The sequence below is a fragment of the Myxocyprinus asiaticus genome, chromosome 9 (genome assembly GCF_019703515.2).
Source record: "Myxocyprinus asiaticus isolate MX2 ecotype Aquarium Trade chromosome 9, UBuf_Myxa_2, whole genome shotgun sequence".
Taxonomy (NCBI): Eukaryota; Metazoa; Chordata; class Actinopteri; order Cypriniformes; family Catostomidae; genus Myxocyprinus; species Myxocyprinus asiaticus.
In genome coordinates, this window is record NC_059352.1 from 12075150 (window position 1) to 12100790 (window position 25641).

At 40.5% G+C, this 25641-nt stretch overlaps 1 protein-coding gene across 3 annotated transcripts in view; it reads left to right on the forward strand.

Moving 5' to 3' along the window:
* LOC127445627 (contactin-3-like) overlaps window positions 1-25641 on the forward strand; it is a 112444-nt gene that overhangs the window by 59047 nt on the left and 27756 nt on the right. For all 3 annotated transcript variants that reach the window (XM_051705815.1, XM_051705816.1, XM_051705817.1), the window contains 8 exons: window positions 4637-4773; window positions 7300-7429; window positions 7945-8095; window positions 8190-8317; window positions 12926-13101; window positions 23341-23458; window positions 24102-24260; window positions 24978-25127. In XM_051705815.1, coding sequence (XP_051561775.1) covers window positions 4637-4773; window positions 7300-7429; window positions 7945-8095; window positions 8190-8317; window positions 12926-13101; window positions 23341-23458; window positions 24102-24260; window positions 24978-25127 — 1149 coding nt within the window. The remainder of the gene's footprint in view (window positions 1-4636; window positions 4774-7299; window positions 7430-7944; window positions 8096-8189; window positions 8318-12925; window positions 13102-23340; window positions 23459-24101; window positions 24261-24977; window positions 25128-25641) is intronic.

A 25641-nucleotide genomic window follows, 5' to 3' on the forward strand; every position in this document is an offset into this window, starting at 1 on the left:
TAATTAACTCAACAATTTTTTTTATAAACAAAAATAAAATAAAAAAAAAAAAAAAAGTATTTTTTAGAAATTAACATTTACCAGTATAAGTAAATGCTTCTGCAAAAGTATATCTGTTCAGTTTGTTAATATCAGTTTTGGATTTATGAGTAAAATCGGGCCATTGATAAATATTATTTTAAGATACTTGGGCATTTTTTCATGACCCAAATGTGAATTTTGAAGCTGCCATGTTTTTTATAAAAGTATGTTGCTAACAGGTTGCTAGATAAGAAATACAGTTTTCCGTTTCGTCAGGCACGTTCACTCACATGCTTGTGGTATTTGTAGTCCTTATCTAGCAACCCAATTCTTATTTTATTTTTTCAAATATTTGTATTTAGTTTTCATTTTAGTTTTTTTTCATTATAATGACACTGGTGAAAATTTTGTTTTTATAAGCAAAACTGTTTGATATCGTATGTTTCAATGTAAAGTTGAAAAGTTCTTAGCTGATGAATGGACTGGCATAATTGTAATGACATGTTTCCATTGTCATTATGGCATGTAAAAGTGCACATACAGTTTTGTTAACCTCGCTATGCCATCTGTGTCATAACTCAAAGTGAGAACTTGTCATAACAAGTGTGTCATTGGACTGCCTGGTCCTTGAGAGACATGACATTTTATGGTTCACGTTATTGCATGTTAACCGCACCTCCCTGTAGAAGGTCACGGTGACATTCCATAAAAAGTCATGGTTAACTTTACGTACGGCTACAGAAACACCCAGCACTGTCATATTAATCATTTCATACACTTTTAACCCTTTTATAAAATATAAAAATGGACCAAGAAGTATTTGGACATTTAAGCCTTACTTAAATGTATGAATGTCATTGAATTAGATACCAAAATATCAAACCGAATGCCATTTGTTAATGATAATAAAAACATTAAAGACATCACAAGCACACTTTTCAAGCAAATTATTTCACAAAAACAATTTTTTAAATTATAAAATAATGGATATGCTGTTTTAAATTCAAATCTTGGGACCAGTTGGTAAAAATAATAATAATAATAATAATAATTGTGGCATGTCTAGCATAATTTGTTTGCAGATGCCACTTGGTTTGATATTTTGTTACCCAATGCAATGACATTCTGACTTGCAGTGAAGCATTTGTGTGCTAGTATGTTATGAAACTGCAATACAATTTTGCAGAATATATGCAAAAAAAGAGTTTGTCATGTCAAAGTAGATTTTCTGTTTGAATTCTCACAAAAAGCAAGCAATATGGCAATCACTGGATTGGTGTCGTTCTTAACGGATTTAGAGGTTTTTTCATGGGCCTTTTAAAATGGAATTTTTTGGGGATGGAAATGCAATCATATGAATTTGTTAATTGAACTCAAGACTTGGTAGCTACTCAGGCACTGCAGTGTCTGCCAGCCGAAAGGATAATACGTTTCCAGAAGGAGGTCAAAGGATTTGTAGCACGGAATAGAGCATGTGCCCATACTGTGATAGAATTGAGGAGTGTTTCACTCCAATAGTTAGATTTCATGTTACATATTCATATGGCTCTTTTGAAATCTATTGTTTGTTTTCGTTTGACTGCCAAGCATGACCTCAGTATTATACAAACCAGTAAGTGGGTGTATGCCAAACCATTTGGAGGTTGAAGGATTCTAGTGAAGTGCTGCTGTAGGGGCAGCTTGTGTGGCTCTCACATTGCAACCTTTTCTGATAATGATTATTAATAATTCAAGGGTAACACTGAGTGATTTGAAGAATTGGAGAGAGGGTGCTTCGGATTTTGCCGCAAAAGTCTGCAACCAAGAATTGTAGTTCACACAAAAATGGTAAAAAACGATATAATTTACTCACCCTCATGTTGTTACAAACCCATACAGTATAATTTATACTTATATTCTTCTGTGGAACACAAAAGGCGATATATTTCACTGAATGCCCTGGCTGCTGTTTTCCATTCTATGAAAGCAAATGGAGACTGAGGTTGTCGTCAGAGACTGTATAGAACGAGACAGGTCACTAGTATGCTTTTGAAGGGGAGAAATCATAATGCTAAAGATATGGAAGTCCCACCTTACAGTTAAAAGAGCCCAATCACCTTTTTAATAGAGACCTCGTCTGTCGTTTTTTGAGAATGTGGATGTGCATTAGCTAGACCAGCCTGACAAAAAAGATTCATTTAGAGTGATCGGAGCTTAAGAAGCGCAATTTATGATGCAATTGTTGTAAGATTTTGTTGCTGATTTGCTCATAATATTGCTCGTAAAATGTTTGTGAGATTTTGGTCTTTCCTCATTCAAGTAGATAGGAGCTGTAATTTTATAGAAAATAGCATTCCACAGGCTGCAGGGAAGTGTGACAAACATGACTGCCAAGTGACCTGACTTGCTCTAAATGGACTGTGGTTGTCGTGGACATTCAAATATGGCACCATGAGAAGTGTTGCACCAGGTTTGATGTCTATGACATCAAATGTCCTTGTTATTTGTGTCTTTGTCATTGAAACCAAACCTGCTGCAATGCAGCTCAAGGCACCATTTTTTAATACGATTTTACAGATTCAGAAGACTTGGAATATGTCACATGAGTCAAATGGACTAGTTTTATACTACTGCTACTTTTTTTTTTTTTTTTGGAGCTCAACAGCCCCTGTCCCCATTCAATTTCATTGTATCGAAAAAAGACATTCTGACTTTTGTGGACATTCTGCCATTCTGTCATTATTACCTATGAATTCATTAGCCTTGGATAATGTAGGTGGTTTTAATATGCAAGTGTAACATTTCATTTATATGTATTCTTAAAATCTGTCTATCATCTGTCCCTCTATTCCAGTGTTTCCCAACCTTTTTTCTGCCATTTTACACTTTTTATGACTAAACAATTCTACGGCACACCACTATCCCACATAGGCTAACCATCGTCAATATTTACAGTCCTTTTCAAGAACTTGTCCATGTTTTCTGTCCATCTTAGTTGTGTGTTTACTTGTAATATTTTAAATTTGGCTATGCAAAAAAACAAAGAAATTAAACAAGTCACATAGGTAGGCTACTACGCTGTGTGAGGTCACAGGTGGCAAGAGCGCTAAATGGGTAATGATAAAACAACAAATTTGCTTCTTTTCTAATTTTTAGATTTGTTCTTGCAATGCCACAACAAATTACAGGGATGCAAACTTATGAGGGGCAAAAAAGGTAAGACAATCACTGGTCCACGAAAAAAATTTCTGGGGATATTTTATTTTTTTTTTTTAAAGAATAAGCTAAAAGCACCAATTCCAGCTATTTTAGTGATTCAAGTTTATTCAAGTTTAAAACTGTGCAGAATTAGCTGCAAAATAAAGAGTATTTTGGTGAGGCTTGCTTCTGTTTCACAAATTTGTTCAATTTTATTAACTGATTATTTCAGTGACTCCTTCTGGAAATGTCACTAGGTGGCGACAAATGAGAGTCTTATGTGCTATGAGTGAGTCAGTGAATCATTTTGAGTCGTTCATGACCGAAATCTACCAAGAGATTTTATAGTGTTTAAGCATTAAAAGAACAAAGCAGATCTATAGTCTTCCTTCAGTCTGAGCATTATTTTTCATCCAAAAGACAATAATAGTCTAATAATAGTGAGTTTCAATAACGTCCTTACCTTCTCCTTTATTAAAACTTGCATGGCTACAAATCTACTGACTTCAGTATAAGAATTATAAACACAAAGCAGATCTACGGTATCATTTTCCTACAGTAGCTTATTTAAACTGCTGAGCATGGCTTTTATCAGAAAAGACCACAATAATTGACAAATAATAATAATTTTGAGTTTCAATGATGTTCTTTCGTCATTGTAAAGCACATTTCACATGAGTTGAGTCGAGGCGTCAACGCTTCGTTCAATGCCAGCGTCAAGCGCCGCATTGCCCTCCACATGACAAGAGTTGCAGAAAGCGCACAGAGGGGCGATTTTACGAGTTTGCCACGTAAAAAAGCAGGAGGTGTGCACAATAAACATTGAAAATATTAAAAGTAATAAAAGTAATAAAGTAATAAAAGGACTCGTTTATGTTTAGGTCTAAGCGTTTTCTTGGTGAATTTAAATTAGTTCAATAACTGGGGTCTCTGATATTCGTAAACGATAAGGTAATATTTAATTAAAAGAAATTATGAGACATTCAATGTCTCTTCACAAATTTGGACAGTTTTTAAATATTTCTTGTTGCTTAGTACTCTCAAAGACATTATTGTTGAAGCAAAAATGTGTGTGTGAAAAACACTTTGGTGTAAAGTGGCGTCACTTCATAGACTTCAATGTATTCTGCAGCGCAGATGCGAGTCATGTGAAAGACCCTTAACGCGTATAAATATCAGTCACTTTTGCACATTAATCATTGCTCTTCACAATCACAAAAGTGACCGATTATGATTTCAAAATGGCGAATTTCTCCGAAAGGTGAGGAGTTTGGATCCCTGAATTTTTTAATTTTTTTTCATGCATTTATTTATTTTGTGGAATTTGATAATTTTCCACGGCACGCCTGACAATCTTTCGCGGCAGTGGTTTGGAAACACTGCTCTATTCATTGTTTAATGTGTTTGTTGTGAAATGCTACTGTGTCTCCTTCCTTAGCAACACCTCAATGGCTGCAGACGATGACGGATACAGCCTTGTCCATAGAGGAGAGTCTGTTTTGGGAGTGTAAAGCCAACGGGAAACCAAAGCCGTCCTACAGCTGGCTGAAGAATGGAGCAACTCTAATATCTGAGGTACCTTGGGACTCCTGAAAGATGCTAATGAGACCAAAGCTTTATCTGCTCTTATTTCAAGGTCAACGTAAACAGCCGGCCAGAGATTGACAAATTGTCATGCCACACTGATACCTGTTCAGAACTTTATATGAGCAAACTTCAGACGCACAATAAACAAATCAAACACATTTTAATTTAAATTGCGGAGGATCAAAGCGAGAATTACAACTTGTCGGCTCATTGTTCATTGTGCAGAAACTAACGCTAACAATAAAATCTAAGTAATTTAACAATTTAATTTGCAATTGTCATTTATCATAATATTTTGAGAAGAAAGTAAAAATTTTGAGGAGAAAGTCGAAGCATTATGAGATTAAAGTCATAATCGTTTGAGAATAAACCGAAAGGAAAGTAACATCAAAGTGATATGGTGGACAACAGCAAAGTGGAGCGTCTGGGTCTATACATACAACACCACTAACCAGGGAGATAACTTGGCTATGCAACCGAGCTGAATTTGTGGGAAGTTTTTGCGAGCTCTCTTCATGAATGAGGTGTGCATTAGTGCAGGAGTTTTCAACATGTGGGCGCCTGTAAAGGGAGGCGTGAGATATAGGCTTACACTCAAGTGAAGCGAAAAATAATTGGAAAAATAATTGGAACTGCTGTGAATTATTAAATCCACATCAAGATGTGGTAATATCCCCTCAGTTACAATTGTTTAGAGAGGAAACCCCAACGCCGATCGGGACTGCTCGAATCTGTCTGGTTCTTTCTCCTGAATAAATAACAGTTACATATCTGCTGCAGAGTCCAGATACTAATAACTCTGTGCTGATGAGCCAAAAAAGACCAAGGATTTATATATTGCTAAATCCTATCCTAAAGAATGATTTAACTACATACTCCACATCTATCTTTTGCATTAACGAAGCTGCTGGCTCGGTGTCTGTTCTATCATTGTGATAATGATGCTCTGATTAGCCTAATATTGAGATTTTTTTCTCTAATATTTCTATTTTATTCATACAATATAGGCTACTACTTTATCGTCAAAATGCTATGACTTTATTCTAATATACTTTATTCTCAAAATATTATGACTATAATCTCAAAATGCTACAACTTTATTCTAATACTTTCGACTTTATTCTCATATGAAATTTAATATCATAATGCTACGACTTTATTCTCAAACTATTACAACATTAATCTCTTAATGCTACAACTTTATTCTCATAATTTTTACTTTATTTGCTAAATATTACGACTTTATTATCGAAATCTTAATTTTTTTGCATTTTATTTAATGTGGCAATAAAATGGCATCATTATTTTTTTCATCACAAAAAAGCATTCGGGGCTCTTAACAAAAGATATGGGGCTTCAGCCCTATCTGCCAGGATCTAGATATGCCACTGCCAGGAACAGCAGCTGTTTAAGTGCAAGAGATTCCCACAGCCAAACATTAGCAGAATTATAAGGCAATAGAGAGACTCCATTAGATGTGACCTGCATTCAAGTTGAGAGAGGCCCATACCCCCCACACCACCTTTCCATCACACATCACATCAATCTCTGCTTGTGACTCTTTGTGCTGAGTTCAGCCCTTAAGAACAGCCTATAGGCTTAAATGTCTGCCATGCCATTAGCAGAACCATCAGCTCAATGCTTCCCCACATGTCTCACATACTTTTCTGACTGGATGCCCATGCCAAATGAATTGGCCATTAGTATTTCACTGCTATTTTCAACATTTCTGTTCAGTGAAGCGAGGGGTCAGCGTTTTTTTCCTCCCTTATAACCTCCACCATCTTGCAATAACTTCTTAGACGTTCAGTCAACGTATGTTCAATGTTAGAGTGATATTCCAAATAACAAAAACATACCGACACTTCCAAGAAACAGCAAATAATTGTGTGGAAGGTAATGTGATTGTTTTGTCTTATCGATTTGATGTCTTGTTTGTGTATTGAACTGCCTTGAGAAGCTTACTTTAAAGGTGCTATAGAAAAAGAACAATGCTTTGCTAAGTCAAGCTTCACTATTACAATTGCTCATACTTCGGGTTTGGGATTTGAACCATCCCCTAACTTTAAGTATTAAACTTCGGCACGTTGCTCACACCACACCGGTTGTAATACAGACATGAATGATACCTGAAATCGTGCGACTTGTTGAGGAGAGGTTTGTTATTATTTTTCTAAGCAAATGGAATATGAAGTTCGCTTGGTGGATGATGAAATGGGTGAAAGAATGCCATAGACTTCCATTGACAGAGAGACCCGACCCATATCTCAGAACTAGAATATCATCGCTCTTAAGGCTTGGGCCATTTAGCAACAAAAATAAGCAAATGAACACCTTAGCAACCGCTTAGCAACATGTTAAAGCCAATCAGAACAACTTAGCAACCACTCTCTCACAAACACCCTAGCATCATGGCTCACAGTTTTGCACGGGCAAGCACCCATATTTTCTTCTTCTATCTAGTTATCTAGTAATTATTTATTATTTTTAACATTTGTGTATTTGTGTTTACAGGGCCGAGTGCAAATAGAGAACGGTGCTCTCTCTATCTCCTTGTTAAACATTTCGGATGGTGGGATGTATCAGTGTGTGGCGGAGAACAAGCACGGCATCATTTATTCCGGTGCAGAACTGATGGTGCTCGGTACGACCACATGCCCCTGTTTCCTCTGCCTGCTCTCCATTCTTCATATGAATGATAAAAGTTTATTGTCTAGTCAGAGCTCAAGTCCAAATTACACAGCCACATCATTCAAAAGGTCACTCGAGGCAGTACTGAAAATGTCCATTTGATTGAGTGCTTCATTCCAAACTAATTTCCCCCCCAATATTGATTCGGATACTTTGCGATATCTGTGCATCCTGGAGTTTACTTATTGTAATCATAACACTTTGGTTGGTATTGTGCATATGGGGCCAGTGTCTAATAAATGGCATCTTTTGAGGGTACCGTACGGAATATTGTAAAATGTAAGTTAAGTTGAAGACAAATGGCCTAAAAGAAGCCCACAGAAGCGGATGGCTCTATTTGTTAGGTCCTTAAAAGGCTTTCCTTCTCTTTTGCCAAAGGCTGTTTAAATGTCAGTTGCTGTTCATCACAGATTCCATTGAGGCTTTAAGACCAAGTCTGAGGACCAAATCTCTCTCTGTTTCCTACAGCCTCTCCTCCCAGTTTCTCACAGAATCCTTTGAGCCGGGTACTTAAGGCTCGCTCGGGCAGTGACGTTACTCTAGATTGCAGACCACGTGCCTCGCCCAGGGCCATTAGCCTGTGGAAGAGGGGGAGTGAGATATTGCAGAGAAATGAAAGGTATTTTGCTCAGTTTTGTCACAATTATTAATATGGTATTGTCCTTGTATTGTGCTTCTTTTGTGACATTTAACAATTATCTATTGTCCTCAAGGATTTCTCTCTTACCCAATGGGACTCTCAAGATTGCCAACGTAACTAAGCGAGATGGGGGTAGTTACACATGCATCGCTAAAAACCAGTTTGGGACTGCAAGCACGACAGGCATACTGTTAATTACCGGTAAGTTTTTTATTTTGGTACGACACATTTAACATTTTTGGTGACACTAAATTTTACAGTGTCCGTGTTACACAAATTACTTGTTATTATTACTAATTACTATAGTAATAACAAAAACAATATGTAAGTACAAGCAGCTCTACAAAATAATTACACAGCAAATACATGTAGTTGATTCGTATTAATCAGTAATAACCTATGTAAATACACAGTAACATGAACATCGATGCGCGAGGGCAACAAAGGCTATCCTGTCTGGTCTGAACCGACAGAAGGTCTACTGTGGCACAGGTCTTTTAATTATTTTTTTAATGATGGTTACGGGAGGAATGTGTCACAACACACAGTGCATCGCACCCTGCTGTGTATGCAGTTGCATAGCCGCAGACCGGTCAGAGTGCCCATGATGACCCCTGTCCACCATCGAAAGCACCTTCAATGTGCACGTGAGCTTCGGAACTAGACCTTGGAGATGTTTGACACATGCCACCTACCTAAATATCGTTGCAGACCAGGTAAACCCCTTCATGGCAATGGTATTCCCTGATGGCAGTGGCCTCTTTCAGCAGGATATTGCACCCTGCCACACTGCACAAATTGTTTGGGAATAGTTTGAGGAACATGATGAAGAGTTCAAGGTGTTGCCCTGGCCTCCAAATTCCCCAGATCTCAATCCGATTGAGCATCTGTTGGATGTGCTGGACCAACAAGTCCGATCCACCGCAGCTCCACCTCTCAACTTACAGGACTTGAAAGATCTGCTGCTAATGTCTTAGTGCCAGATATCACAGGACACCTTCAGGGGTCTTGTAGAGTCCATGCCTCTGTGGGTTGGTGCAGTTTTGGAGGCACGCGGAGGACCAACAGCATATTAGGCATGTGGTCATAATGTTTTGGCTCATCGGTGTAGAGTAATCTTGATGGCTTAACTATGATAAGCTTTGAAATAAATGCCACATCTGGCACATGTCATGAATCATCGCTTCAGCTGTTGCGTGAAATGTATTAGCTGTTGACAACTCAATTCTGCCAAGTTGTCACCACTGTCAACCTTTGAAATCGAAAAATCACAGCATAAGATTTGTTTTATATAATCGAGCCACAAAGAAAAGTCTTACACAATGCTTCTGTACTTTTTAGAGAAAAATAGTTTTGCTTGTCAAGTCTCTGCATCAAAAAGTTTTTAAGAGATTTCTTCAAACTTCTATGAAGAGAGCCATCTGTATAGCTTTCTCTTCTCTGGTGGTGTTTTATTTTCTCTAGTATCTATTTCTGTGTTATTAAATCAGCCTCTTGTTTCAATCTTGCTCATACACCAGTCTAAATTTCACAGGTTAGTCATTGTTAAAGGGATAGTTCACCAACAAATTAATCATGATTTACTCACCCTCATAAATTCTACCTAACTTCTCCTCTTGTGTTTCATGGAAGAAAGTCATATTGGTTTGGAACGACATGAGAATGAGTAAATGATTTTCATTCAGAATTTTCATTTTTGAGCAAACTGTCCCTTTAAGAGAGCCATCTGTATTGACTGTTGAGATATAACCTTTTTTGCTGACCTTTTTTCCAATTTTCTTTTCTCTAGTTAACTCTTTAGTTCATGTGCACCCTTGTTTTAATCTTGCCCATACCCCAGTCCATGTTTCGCTAATTACTCATTGTTAAGGTCATCCTTAATTGGTGTGTCCATTATGCATGTGGATTGTTATCTTCTCATTATGCTATAGCATGAATGTTATTCCTCCATTTTGTTCTTCATTATATAGGCTAGGGGTTTAACCAGCTGTATTTTTATTGTAAATCAGAAGAAACTCATTAGCTACTGTATGTATCATTAAGAGCGTGCCTCTATGTTAGTCCATACGTCTTATGTAGGGTTTTTCTTTCCCTCCCTTGTCATGCACCAGCAGTTGGCCCCCTTAATGTAATTTAATTAGAATGCCCTTTCTCTCAAATAGTGCCGTCACCCAACTGTATTCTGTTCACAGTAGACATTTTATATTCTTCTCAGATTAACAGTCCCTATATAGAAAGATAGCAGCAACCAATTGATGCTGTGTGTAACAGTGATTTTACTATGTATAACTGGTGTTGTTAGGCACAATGCAAAGGAGACAGCCTTCAAACCCCCTTAACCATGGTAAAATCAGTGTAATTCATGATCTCAAGTGACTTGTTGCTTTTTACAATGTCAAAAACAGCAGTATGATAATAGATAATAGAATGTTCAATAAATAATTACTGATAATAATTATTAGTGATAATAATCACAATAAATACTTGTTCCACCAAAATTTGTAGTTTATTAGCCAAACTGTAGGATATTTACTGTTGGCAAGCCATGTAGCGATTTGCCACATTAATATTGAATATTTGTTAACAGCTGTGCATTTATCAGAATTTTTACAATGGATTTGAATGAAGTTCATCCAGTCAGAATTTAAAGTCGAATTTAGAGTTGTAGAGTTGAAAATTTCCTTTTTTTAATGGCTGTTTCAGAGCAGCTTTGAATGTGGCACATCCAGTCAGTATTGTCTGTCAGACTGTACTGTACCTATTTCGGTGACAGTAAGTCAAATGTTCTGTTGCTGAAATCGGTCTGTACTTACCGAAATTGGAACCACTGCCCCCAGTGGCCAAAGCTGAAAGTGTGTTGTTAAATGTATTGGCATGTGTGAGCCCAAGTTTCCAGGTAAAATGTCTACAAAGTGGCGACAAAAGCGAGCTGTATTTTTAGTTGTAAATGATGTAGTACAGTCTACAGGAATGCATATTTTCTTAGGCACTAATCCAAGCCCCAACCCTAAACCTAACCCTCAGTGGAGTAAAAATTTAATCTTAGAGGGAAAATGAAACCTCCAAATTGCATATAAATTAGTTATACAGTGATGGCCAGAATACATAGGCACCCTTGGTAAACAAGAAAAATATGTCCTTATTGTTTATCCTTTTGATCTTTCATTCAAAATATTCACAAAAAATATAAAGTATAAAAAAATAAAAAAAATAAAAAATGTTAAATATATGTGTTGCACAATCATTGGCACCCTTTTATTCAATACTTTGTGCAACCTCCCTTTGCATAGATAACAGCTCTTCTCCTATAATGCCTAATGAGGTTGGAGAACACATGGCAAGGGATCTGAGACCATTCCTCCATACAGAATCTCTCCAGATCCTTCAAATTCCAAGGTTCACGCTGGAGGACTCTCCTCTTCAGTTCACCCCACAGGTTTTCTATGGGGTTCAGGCCAGGGGACTGGGATGGTCATGGCAGAACCTTGATTTTGTGGTCAGTGAACCATTTTTGTGTTGATTTTGATGTGTGTTTTGGATCATTGTCCTGCTGGAAGATCCAACCACAGTTGGTGTTTGATAGAGTCCATCATGCCAAGTATCCAAACAAGATGTCCAGGAGCTCTGGCATAAAAACAGCCCACAACATTAAAGATCCACCACCATATTTAACTGTGGGCATGAGGTACTTTTCCATATGGCTACCTCTCTGTGTGTGCCAAACCCATCTCAGGTGTTTACTGCCAAAAAGCTCTATTTTTGTTGTATCTGACTATAGTTCCAGTAGTGTCTGGTAAACTGAAGATGCTTGAGTTTGTTGTTGGATGAGAGCAGAGGTTTTTTTCTTGAAACCCTCCCAAACAGCTTGTTGTGATGTAGGTGACGTCTGATTGTAGTTTTGGAGACTTTCTTACCCCAAGACCCAACTAATTCCTGCAATTATCCAGCTGTGATCCTTGGAGAATTTTTGGCCACTCGAACCATCCTCCTCACCGTGCGTGGAGACAATATAGACACATATCCCCTTTCAGGCTGATTCATAACATCTCCAGTTGATTGGCACTTCTTATTTTTTGCCATGATGGTGGAAATGAGTATTTTCAATGCTTTAGCTATTTTCTTATAGCCACTTCCCATTTTGTGAAGCTCAACAACCTTTTGCTGCACATAATAACTTTATTCATTGGTCTTACAAATTGTGATGGATGACTAAGAGAATTTGGCCTGTGTGTTACCTCATATTTATACCCATGTGAAACAGGAAGTCATGGCTGAACAATTTCATGTTCCATGTCACCTAGGTGTACTAAAAAAATTAAAATATGAATGGGAATATACTTCGGATATATTTTACTCATAAGAATTTCTAGGGGTGCCAATAATTGTGGCAAACGTGTTTTGGAGAAAAATATTGATTTACTTATGAGATACTTTCAATTACTTCAATTAAAGGTTAGACTGTTGTGAATATTTTGAATGAAAGATCAAGAAGATAAATAAAATAAGACATATTTTTCACAGCCTTCTTTGCTTATATTTACCAAAGGTGTCAATATTTTTGGCCACCACTGTGAGTCGGTTATATATGCCAATAAATGCTCAATAAGTCAAGCAGAAGCCTTTTATTATAATTTCATAATTTATTAATATTTATTACTTTTAAACATTTGGAAGATTGTTGTGGTAGTCTAATAATTAGGTTTTGTATTATTATTTTATTTTTTATTTTTTTATCTGCACAGAATTTGCTCTGTCACTTTGGTTGTCTCAGACTAATTAATCTAATAGACTGTGTTGTAACTATAACAGAACCCACAAGGATCAGCCAGGGCCCCAGCAGCACAGAGATCACAGTCGGGGAGAGTGTCGTGCTGCCCTGCCAGGTGACTGCTGATTCAGCCTTGGATGTGGCCTTCTCCTGGGCCTTCAACGGTCAGCCCATTGATTTCCATCAAGATGGGGACCACTTTGAGAGAGTGGGAGGGGTGAGTATTGGCTTGTGTTTTTGGATGGTTTTGCAAACTCAGCACTCTTATCCCACCTGCCCATATATATATATGGCAGGTGGGATAAGAGTGCTCAGTTTTTAATGTACTCTGTAGACATACAATGTACTATGCAGCAAAAATCAGTCATACAGAAATCATTATGGTTATGATATCACAACCATGAGCTCATTAACAGATGACCACAAAGGTTTAATATCAATGGCATGATGTTTAGTCAATCACAATTGAGGTCATTTACATATACAAGTCTTACAAGGGTACAGTAGGAAAAAAAAAAAACACAAAAAAAAAAAACAGGCTGTTTAATTCTAAAAGTATTAAAAGATCTTTGTGTTATGTTCATCCAAAAGAGTCCAAATGGAATGCATGTTTGACAAAACACCTATTTCAGGGCAGGATTTCAGTTCATTTGAGTCTCGCAGCAATAAGGAATTAATTCCGTTCTGATGAAAAAATGTCTTGCAAAGCTGTAAGTGTAAAAAGGGAACAATAATTTTAATTGATGTGGCCTGTTTCCTTGCTTCACTCTGTTAAGACCAGCTGCTTGGGATACATGATGAATCAAATAAAAAATAATACAATTTTGTTAACACAGACATAATGGCAGGCAAATCTCTTTGAGAGAGAGCATTCAAAGTTTAACCAGCTTATTGTCAGCACAATGATTTGATAAAAAACCACTTATAATGTTAGTCAAGGTTTCTTGCACCAAAACCAGTCATAATATAATTTTATACAACCATTTTACAACCTCCTTCATAAGTTTAGCATTAATTTAAGGACCACAGGCAGTGTTCACACTGCTGTATTTAGACCAGTGTCAGATATAGGTCCCAAGCATAGATAAACAACCACATAACAAAAAGGGATTTGAGCAGATGATCGGGCACTCTGAGATCTGAAATCTTACCACAGGTTGAGATTGTAAGACATTTAAAAAAATTTACAATTAAAAACACATTACAGAACAGTTGAAGTCAGAAGTTTACATACACCTTAGCCAAAAACATTTAAACTCAGTTTTTCACAAGTCCTGACATTTAATCGTAGAAAACATTGCCTGTCTTAGGTCAGTTAGGATCACTACTTTATTTTAAGAAGGTGAAATATCAGGATAATAGTAGAGAGAATGATTCATTTCAGCTTTTATTTCTTTCATCACATTCCCAGTGGGTCAGATGTTTACATACACTTTGTTAATATTTGGTAGTATTGCCTTTAAATTGTTTAACTCAAACATTTCAAACATTTTGGGGAGCCTTCCACAAGCTTTTCACAATAAGTTGCTGGAATTTTGGCCCATTCCTCCAGACAGAACTGATGTAACTGAGTCAGGTTTGTAGGCCTCCTTGCTCGCACACACTATTTCAGTTCTGCCCACAAATTGAGGTCAGATTGAGATCAGGGCTTTGATGGCCACTCCAGTACCTTGACTTTGTTGTCCTTCAACCATTTTTCCACAACTTTGGAGGTATGCTTGTGGTCATTGTCCATTTGGAAGACCCATTTGCGACCGAGCTTTAACTTCATGGCTGATGTCTTGAGATGTTGCTTCAATATATCCACATAATATTCCTTCCTCATGATGCCATCCATTTTGTGAAGTGCACCAGTCCCTCCTGCAGCAAAGCACCCACACAACATGATGTTGCCACCCCCATACTTCACGGTTGGGATGGTGTTCTTCGGCTTGCAAGCCTCACCCGTTTTCCTCCAAACATAACGATGGTCATTATGGCCAAAAGTTAAAAAAAAAAAAAAAAAAAAAAAAAAATTTCATTAAATTTCTCCCATGATTTTCCCATGATGTCAAGCAAAGAGGCACTGAGTTTGATGGTAGGCCTTAAAATACATCCACGGGTACACCTCCAATAGACTCCAATTAGCCAATTAGCCTATCAGAAGCTAATTTGCTAATTGCCTAAAGGCTTGACAACATTTTCTGGAATTTTACAAGCTACTTAAATGCACAGTTAACTTAGTGAATGTAAACTTCTGACCCACTGGAATTGTGATATAGTCAGTTAAAAGGGAAACAATCTGTCTGTAAACAATTGTTGAAAAAATGACTCGTGTAATGCACAAAGTAGATGTAAACGACTTGCCAAAACTATAGTTTGCTAATATGAAATCTGTGAAGTGGTTAAAAAATGAGTTTTAATGACTTCAGCCTAAGTGTATGTAAACTTCTGACTTCAACTGTATATCCTGTTCTTGTGATGTGATGGTGGCCATATAAGGTTCACATGTAGGGCTGCTCTCTCAAAGGCAATTTCAAATTACATTGACATATGCAGACACGGGTTATAATGAGATATGGTTTTCATGGATTCACACTTCCTCTGCTCCAAATAATTAACAGCCTCGACAGTCTCAACAGCCTCGGATGGCTACATTACCATAGTTAATCCTAACCCACTCTAAAGTCTTCCTGTCCAAACCATGAATTTGGGATTCCAACCACTGAATGGGCTGTCTTATGAAATCGATTGGTTTTGACTTGAACTTGGTTGAGGGGAAACCCACCACTGTCAAACATATGTGCTGGTCCATTTTTGACTTATATATATATATTTGGAATGTATCAGAGACTTTCATGTACAGTAACAGTAGTGGTCTGTGGTTTGAGGCTGTTAGACCACTATATAGAATGTGGTATGTTGGCAGGGTTCAGTTTGAATGAACAACATTTACGTAAAACATTTTTTTACAATTAAATTAAAGCTGGTGAGTAATTTTTCTAGATGTTAAAAGTCTTTCTTGTATTCCAGTTTAATATGCAGAGTTTAGCTTGATTTCAGCTAAAAGTGTAATATTTTATAGTTTGTTTGAGTGGCCCATCAAGCCAGACACAGCAACATTAACTCAAACAATGGTGTGAGTATGGACGGGACTATCTTTTTATACAACCAATGGAAAACGGGAGTTTTCTGGAATCTGATTGAAAATGGTGATTATTTTTTAAAATTCCATTTAGTGACCATAGTGGTACAGAGATTATACACTTCAGCTTCTAATTTTTATTTTATTATATTTTATTTTAACTTTATTTAATTTAATTCTATTTTATTTTATTGTAAGTAAAACTAGTAAAAAATAAATTGTTGTTGTTTGTTTGCATGCATGTATGTATATATTAACCTTCGAGACCGATGGAGGGAGTAGTGCTTGCAAGTGCAAATTGTATGCATATGTCTTTTATTTATGCATTTTTATGTCTTTTGATTCTTCACTGTAACTGGCACGGGCTTATAACTTTGGACAAGCCATAGTAGACATAAGCATGTAAAACATTCAAATGAAATCAGACAGTCAATGCCAATTAATTAGAACCAAAAAAACATAATTTTATTTTTATTCATACACACATATTATGCTTTACTTGGCTTTATTAGCACATTTTTCATATTTTAAACAAGCTATTTTGTAGTCTATACCAAAATTCGGTATTCTCCATGGATTTAATGTGCTGGGGTTTTATTTAGAACTAGTGTATATTAACTCCCACTCTACATGCTTTGCTCTCTTACCTGGTCCTGGCTTATGTAATGTGGAATAATTAGTACTGTCTTGCCAATTAGCCAGAGTGTGTGTGTTTAACTGTGCTCCAGTGTGGTTGAGAGTGCTGGATCTGAATGAATCCCGGAGGCTAGTCACTGAGACTGTTTATTTAGCACTCTCAGAGCACAGCAGCCATTTTAAGAGGAAGAAAGTACATCTGAGTATGTAGAAATCTCTAGCTAGAAAGACAATATGCCAGCCCCAGCTTTATTTTTGTGGTCAGTATAGAGAAGAAATTGTAAACACTCAAATGCTACACACAAATTTGTGCTATTCTGGTTCGAGTCATCTGTTTGAGGTGCCTCTTGCTCTTAAACAGTAATTTTTGGAAATGCAGCCCAAAAAAAAAAAAAAAAAAAAAAAAAAAGAAGAAGAAGAAGAAAAATAAATACTTTGCTTAACCTCATGCGACACCAAGGACACATGCATGTATGTTATATTTTCACTTCGCTATACACAACACATAATTTTAATTAATTTAAACCGACTGAATACTGTTTACAACACTTTAGACTGTCATTTAAGGGTTAAACTTCTGATGCACTGAGCCAAGTGACACAACAGCATGGCATCGATTTCAGTGAAGTGCTTCTATGGGTGCAGAGTTAAAAAAAAGTGCATCTGGTCAGAAATGTCTTTTAAGTTTTTTCATTGAAACCTGTTTGGGTGTGAAGAGTAGTGTCTCTAGTTTAATTTGATTTAGCGCTTTAAAAAAGTAATTGATTTTTTATGCGTCAGCGCAATGATAAACATGATGTACACATACATGTATTGTGTGAAATTATTCCCACAAAAGTAAAAAAAAAAATGTTTTTGTTTTTGTTTTTTTGTTATAACTGTACAATACGGTTCTATTAATTAACATTAGTAAATGCATTCCCATATTCACTGTGCATTTCACATTGAGAATCAATCCAAAAGCTGAAAAATGTTGCTTTCAGAGGATTTATATGGAGTTAGGATAAAAATAAGGTGCATTTCGTCTTGTTCTGAGACCAGTGCAGACAGACAGCACACTGGAGGTTAAGTCATTCACTAAATAGGGGGCAAGGGAGCAAGAGGACATCCTATAGCTTTTTATGCAGTTAAGTCCATTCACTCCTAAAATCCAACCAAAAGTTTAGTTTCAGGCTACAGATGATGTTTGGACCACTCAACATGTTTGGCAGACATGGGACAATGGTAACCGGTACATAGATTCAGATTTTTTTAATGCTAAATCTTATTTTAAAATGGTTGGCAGTGATTGGATTTTATTTATTGTGAAATAAGTTGGTCAACATGAAACGTCCTGGTTACTTTCATAACCTTCGTTCCCTGATGGAAGGAATGAGATGTTGTGTCAATGTAGTGATAATAGGGGTCACTCTTGGGAGCCCCAAACACCCTCTGATTTTGAAAAAAGGCCAATGGGAATTGGCGAGTGGAATTTACATGCCACTCCCCCGGACATACGGGTATAAAAGGGGCTGGCTCGCAACCACTCATCAAGAGTCCAGACAAGGTCCCGGCAATTTCAGTGGGTAGTTTAGTACTGTGGCAAGAGGGACACAACGTCTCGTTCCCTCCATCAGGGAACGGAGGTTAGGAAAGTAACCAGGACTTCCCTATCTGTCACTCACTCGATGTTGTGTCGATGTAGTGACACTAGGTGTCCCTATACGAAATGCCACAATAAGCTGAACTTTGTTACGTGGATTGGTGGTGCGAGACGGGCAGACCACTGTGTGCCTCATAGCCAGCGCACCAGGCCGTCACGTAACCTCCCCCAACACTCTTATGAATGTCAAAAAGTCCTTTGGGAACAAGTTGACTTGCCCAACAAATAGGGACAGGCTAGCCCAGCCGTGGCATCTTTTCCTCTTTTTTCTCCCCAAAAAGAGTGGAATTTTGTTTACCGGCTGGGGGCCATAAGTGTCTACATCGGGGGGGGGGGGTGGGTGTCACTCCAAAGGGGAAGACACCATGGAGACCACACCCCGCCCGGAGGGATTACGAGTGAAAATACATCACATGGTCTTACCGAGTCTTGTTGGAAGTATGTCATACCCGAGAGGGGAGGAACTCTACAAACACGGTGATCGGGGGCAGAGGACTCTCTGCCCAAGGAAGACGCAGTTTACTGACAGGGAAACAATTTAGCGGCAGATATATCACATGGGGTCACCTATGGGGAACCAGCGCATGTGGAGCACCTACCTCCATACAGGGCTTAGTTAGCACATGTACTGGGCTGGCAGTGAGTTTCTCTGCAAACTCGCCTGCCACAGGGCTAAGGAGGAAAGTCATCCAGGGATCACAACTTGTGAACACAACTGGGAGTCAAAAGTGCACGTCTTCACCTCAGGGGAGGGGAAAGGCGCTATGCACAAGCGGTACACCCGGCCAGCTGTCCCAGAACTCACCTGCTCGTACCTGACAATATATACGGGACAAGACCGGCTCAACCCAGAGATTGTAGAACCTCGCAAAGGTGTTGGGTGTTGCCCAGCCCGCTGCTCTGCAGATGTCTGCCAAAGAAGTGCCATTGGTCAGAGCCCAGGAGGACAGCCGCCCCTCCAGCCTCTCCTGCAGGAAGGAAAGCACCGATCCGACTACGCATCTCTGGGGTCTTTGCGTCGGTAAGAACACCACTTAGGGAACAGACGTCACTTCAAGGCATTTAGGCGCCTCAAAGAGGGAACCCTAGCCTGAGTGATCGTGTCTACCACCGCGGATGGTAGGCCACTTAGGTCTTCCGCGTCCCGTCCAAGGGCCAGACGTGGAGATTCCAGAGGTTTGGTTGCGGGTGCCAGATGGTGCCCCGTCCCTGAGAAAGAAGGTCCTTCCTCAGGGAATTTGCTGTGTTGTGCTGTCACGAGGAGCGTGAGGTCTGAGAACCATGTCTGGGTGGGTCAGTAGGGTGCTACTAGGATGACCTGCTTCTCATCCTCCCTGACCTTGCACAGGGTCTCTGCAAGTTGGCTCACTGGGGGAAATATTTGCGTAGTCCCAGGGGCCAGCTGTGTGCCAGCATGTCTAAACCGAGGGGTGCCTCGGTCATGGCGTACCAAAGCGGGCAGTGGGAGGATTCACGGAAAGCAAGCAGGTCTACCTGTGCTCAACCGAATCGGCTCCAAATCAGCTGGACCACCTGGGGGTGGAGTCTCCACTCTCCCCTGAGCATAACCTGTCATGACAGTGCGTCCGCTGTGGTGTTGAGGTCGCCCGGGATGTGAGTGGATCGCAGCGACTTGAGGCGCTGCTGACTCCAGAGGAGGAGACGGCGGGCGAGTTGTGACATGCAATGGGAGCGTAGGCTGCCTTGGCAGTTTATGTACACTACCGTTGCTGTGTTGTCCATCCGGACCAACAAATGCTTGCCCTGGATCAACGGCCGGAGCCTCCGCAGGGCAAGCAATACTGCCAACAACTCGAGGCAGTTGATGTGCCAATGCAGCCGAGGGCCAGTCCAAGAGCCGTTGCATACTGCGCCCCAGCCCATCTTGGAGGCATCCGTCATAACCATGACGTGCCTGGAGACCTGCTCTAGGGGAACCCCTGCCCGTAGAAATGCTAGGTTGGTCCAAGGGCTGAAGAAGCAGTGACACATCAGCGTGACGACCATGCGATGTGTCCCATGGTGCCATGCCCATCTCGGGACTCGAGTCTGAAGCCAGTGCCGAAGCAGTCTCATATGCATCAACCCAAACGGTGTGGCCACCGCTGAGGATGCCATATGCCCCAGGAGCTTCTGAAAAAGTTTCGGTGGAACTGCTGTCCTCCATCAGAACGTCTTCAGACAGTTCAGCATCGACTGTGCAAGCTCGTTCGTGAGGCATGCCGACATCGAGACCAACTGAGAAAAGAGATGCTCTGAACCGGGGAGAGCTTGCTCTTTTCCCATTTGACCTGAAGCCCCAGCTGGCTGAGGTGCATGAGCACCAGGTCCCTGTGTGCACACAACATATCCCGAGAGTGAGCTAGGATTAGCCAGTCGTCGAGATAATTGAGGATACGGACACCCACTTCCCTTAGTGGGGCAAGGGCTGCCTCTGCGACCTTTGTGAAGATGCGAGGGGACAAGGAAAGGCCGAACGGGAGGACCTTGTACTGGTACACCTGGCCCTCGAAAGCAAACTGCAGAAAGGGTCTGTGTCGAGGTAAAACCAAGACGTGGAAGTACGCGTTCTTCAGGTCTACCGCCGCGAACCAATCTTGATGCCGGATGCTCGCTAGAATGTGTTTTTGCGTCAGCATCTTGAACGGGAGTCTGTGCAAAGCCCGGTTCAGTACTCGCAGGTCCAAGATTGGCTGCAACCCACCGCCTTTCTTTGGTACGATGAAGTAGGGGCTGTAAAACCTGTCCCGGAGGCAAGCTACGCATTCAAGCTCTGGGCGAGGGGGACCAAGGGGACAATCTCGTTGGACGTACCAGTGGGTGGGGCCTCGTGGTGGGGCAGAGCCTGAGGCGCCACGTCGAGAGGGCTCAAGCCCCATGGCTGTGCTGAGTCCAGGGACATCGAAGCACTTACCTGGCTCCTGATACCCACCATAGGATCGGCCGGGGAGGGGGGAGGAGTAATATTGTCCCCGCAGTCCATCGGAACCAACCTGGTGTGGGCGTGTTTGTGCCACAGCTGGGCACGCAGGGGAGGGGGGGCCGCCCCTGGAGCACCATACCTGCCATAAAGGAACAGTGGCCGGTGGTCGTGATAACGACGGCCATGAGCACCGGATATGTGACCCAGGTAATGAGGAAACCGCTCCTTTTCTGAACGTGTAGGTGCCGCAGCCCTTCGAGCATGTGGCGAATCAACGAAAAGGCAAAGGATTCTCCTCCCGGCCCTCCACCGGGGGATGGAGTGGTCTGCTTACCATCTCTAGGCCTGCAGCAGGTCTCCACGTCGCCCGTCTCAGGGGCGCTTTGAAGCCTTCCTCTGGTTCTTGGCGGCCGGCCGTGAGATGGGTTGTGTCTACTTGCTGTGGGTGGCTCCACTCCGGGGCCGGGCCATGGGGGCGGGCTGTGGTGGAGCCGGTGTTGTTGCGGCAGGTGGACACCCTTGGCGACGAGCAGACGAGGTGCGAGGTCTTGAACCGCGCCAATGCAAGATGTGCTGAATAGCCTCCATCTGCTGTTTCACCACAGAGAACTGCTGGGCAAAGTCCTCTACGGTGTCGCTGAACAGGCTGACCTGGGAGATGGGGGTGTCAAGGAACCGTACCTTGTCAGCTTCCCACATCTCAACCAAGTTGAGCCATAGGTGGCGCTCCTGGACCACCAGGGTGTACATCACCTGCCTGAGAGTCCGCACCATGACCTTCATCGCCCGGAGAGCAAGGTCGGTCACTGAGTGCAGCTCCTGCATCAATCCCAGGTCAGAATTACACTCGTGCAGTTCTCATAGTGCCTTGGCTTGGTGCACTTGCAGGAAGAGCCATGGTGTGCAGGGCGGAGGTGGCCCCCCCAGGTAGCTGCGTTTTTCGGGCACAGGTGCACTGCAACCACCTTATCCACCTGGGGAATCGCCAAGTACCCCCTGGCAGCCCCACCATTGAGGGTAGTGAGAGCGGAGGAGCTCAGAGACCGGGTCCGGGCAGTGAAAGGTGCATGCCACGACCTCGTGGGCTCCTCATGCACCTCCGGTAAGAAAGGGACTGGGGTGGGGCGTGGCCATGAGCGGCGCTCCAACGAAGGAAAATCCGTGACCGCAACGTTGCCATGGTCACGCTCTCGCAGTGAGAACATGACCCGTCCACTAACACTGTCTCCGCGTGGGCAGCGCCCAAGCACGTAAGACCGCGATCGTGGCCATCGGAATCAAAGAGGTAACGACCGCAACCAGGAAATACACACAAATGGAGAGTCATCTTTAAAAAGACGCTCGCCATTAATGCTATTCTTTTAGAAGAGAAAATATACTCTTTCAGTAGGAATAATATACTCTTTTAGCTGCTGAAGCGCCCAGGGGCGTTCTCTGCACTTCACCAGTGCAAGAGAGGGAGAAGCCGCTGTAATGCACCGTAAATCCAACAGCTTTTCGAGGTGAATGGATCGGCAGAGTAATTCAGCTCGCTGAACACAACCGCTCGGCTCTGAAGAGAAAATCTGAATGAATGGTTGCGAGCCAGCTCCTTTTATACCTGTATGTCCGGGGGAGTGGCATGCAAATTCCCATTGGCCTTTTTTAAAATCAGAGGTGTTTGGGGCTCCCAAGAGTGACCCCTGTGTCACTACATCGATACAGTGTCGAGTGAGTGACAGATAGGGAACTGCATTTGCAACTCAGTAATGTGACATATTACAGAGTGATATTCAACAAGAAAAAAAGTTTAGTGCAAGATTCGATTTTACCATTAGAAATTGATCATGAAAAGTGGTCTATAAGACAAGTAGTTGGAGGGAAGGGGTTGAAAAATAGGAGTGCTTGGTGACATCAGCCATCGTTTCAGAGATGGAGCAAGTTGAAAAGTGCACAATAATACCAGGAACGTGTATTAAGAAAGTAAAAAAATGAGAACGTAAAGTTTAAAAACTATATGACCGCAGGGTGCCATGATTGACCAATCAGAATAGAATTTTCCAAAGAGACCTGCGCCTCAAAAAGTTATATTGAAAAAAATATATTAATGATGTGCAATAATCTTTGTATTTTTTGTCCCCTGTTCCAACAGAGCTTTTCCGGTGACCTTATGATTAGAAACATCCAACTTAATCATGGTGGGAAATATGTTTGCCTCATCGATACAGACGTCGAGAGCCTGTCTGCTAATGCAATATTGGTTGTTAAAGGTGGGAACCAATTGTTTTTCAATTTAAATGTCCACATGCACAATATTGCCTTCTGTACCCATTGGTTTCATTTATTACCATCTTTCACACTGGAGAGCTTCCTGCTAGGTGTGTATTTTAACGAAAAGGGCACTGCTAATGCAAGAGTTCAGCGAGTGCTAAATGTGTCACTTGTGATGTTTTATTGGGACTCATCTTCTAGGCGGTGTCACATTGGTATTCATGACCATTACGCTTCACGGTTCTGTCCCAGGTGCTTGGAGAGAAGCTGTTTATCAAAGAGGGTGTCTTTAATTGACTCATTTACACATCAGCTAAGCAACATGATGGGCCCCAGAATGCAGTGCAAATGGAGAGAAAACATTTAAATGGCAGAGAGTTATTTGGAGCAGAAATGTGATTCATTTAGTTGTGTATGTACAAGCACACATACCTCGCTAATACTCGTGCAAGCATTCACAAGCACAAATCTTTTGCACCTTAGAACACATTTCTTATTCAGAATAAGACAAGTTCCCAATCTTTTTATAAATGTGCATATATTACAAAATAACAGATTGTAATATTTGAGCAGGTGCATAGTCTAATCAGACACTCTTAATTAAATTAATTAAATTCCATATGGGCTGTGTGATTGAGTCAGGTCCCCCTAGTCCTCCAGATTTAGTGGTTGTGGAAGAAGTCACAGACAGCACGGCCCAGCTGTCTTGGAGCCCAGGCCAGGACAATGGAAGCCCCATCACTGGGTATGTCATCCAGGGCCGGACTCCCTTTACCGTGGGCTGGCAAGCAGTCGACACAGGTACAATACCAATCTCAAACGTACGCTTTATGTGTGTGTGTGTGTGTGTGTGTGTGTGTGTGTGTAATCAGTTAATACGTTAAATAATTATTTTACTAAATTTTATTTAAAAGAGTAGCTCACCAAAAATTTTAAATTCTCTCTTCATTTACTCACCCTTATGTCATCTCAAAGTCGTATGACTTTTTCTTTTTTCTGCGGAACACAAACAAGGATATTTTGATGGAGATATTAGGTATTTTTATCCATACAATGCAAGTCAGTGAGGATCAACACTTTCAAGCTCCAAAAAGGACATAACGGTAGCATAAAGGTAATCCATAAAACTCGAGTGGATTAATTCAGGTTTTTGGTTTATGTGTTGGACCCCATTCACTTGCATTGTATGGATATAAACACATACTGTATCTCACATAAAAAAAATCTTTGTTGGTGTTTTGCAGAAGAAAGAAATTCATACGAGTTTGAGACAGTGTAAGGGTGAGTTTTTTGGGAGAACTATTCCTTCAAAAGCCAAGCAAGAATATTGTAAGTTTGTGTTTTGTTTTTTGTTTTGTTTTGTTTTGTTTTGTTTTGTTTTTTGTTTTTTGTTTTGTTTTTTGTTTTGTTTTGTTTTGGGGAAAAATAAAATGATATAAAAATGTACAGTATATGACCCCTTTATGTAAATGACACTGTATACCAATATGTATTTTACTTTCTTTTTCTCTTCCTCAGTTCCTGAGGTGATCAATGGGAACACTCTGACTGCAACAGTAGTGGGTTTGAATGCCTGGGTCGAATATGAGTTCAGAGTGCTGGCCAGTAACAGTGTTGGGATGGGAGAGCCCAGTCCACCATCCACCAAAATCAGAACAGAGGATGCTAGTGAGTTTTTTGCAACTCCTTCCCTGGATAATTTAGTTTTATTTTAGACAGGTACTCAATATGGAAGCAGTGAAGCAGACTACACTTCCTCAGTTCTGCAGTCAGCTGTCACTTCCATCACTTTTAGTCCACATCCAACACTCAAGCGTTTCTGTGCACATCTTAAAGGGGAAATAACCAAAGAAGTAACCAAATATTAAAGATTGGAGGGGATCAAATATAAAAGTTAAATGGTCATTGAGAATCACATTGAAAACCTTTTAATCCATATACTGACATCTCCCTCAATGTCTACAGTGGTTACAGCACTGGAAATAACCTCCTAAAGAGTGGTATTTAAAGGGATAGTTCAGCAAAATAATGTTATCATTTACCCACCTTCATGTACTTCCAAACCCATATGAATTTATTTCTTCTGTAGAAAACGAGATGCTAGGCAGTATGTTAGTCTCAGTCACTTTTATTGCATCTTTTTTCCATACAATGAAAGTGAATGGAGACTGAGGCTGTCAGT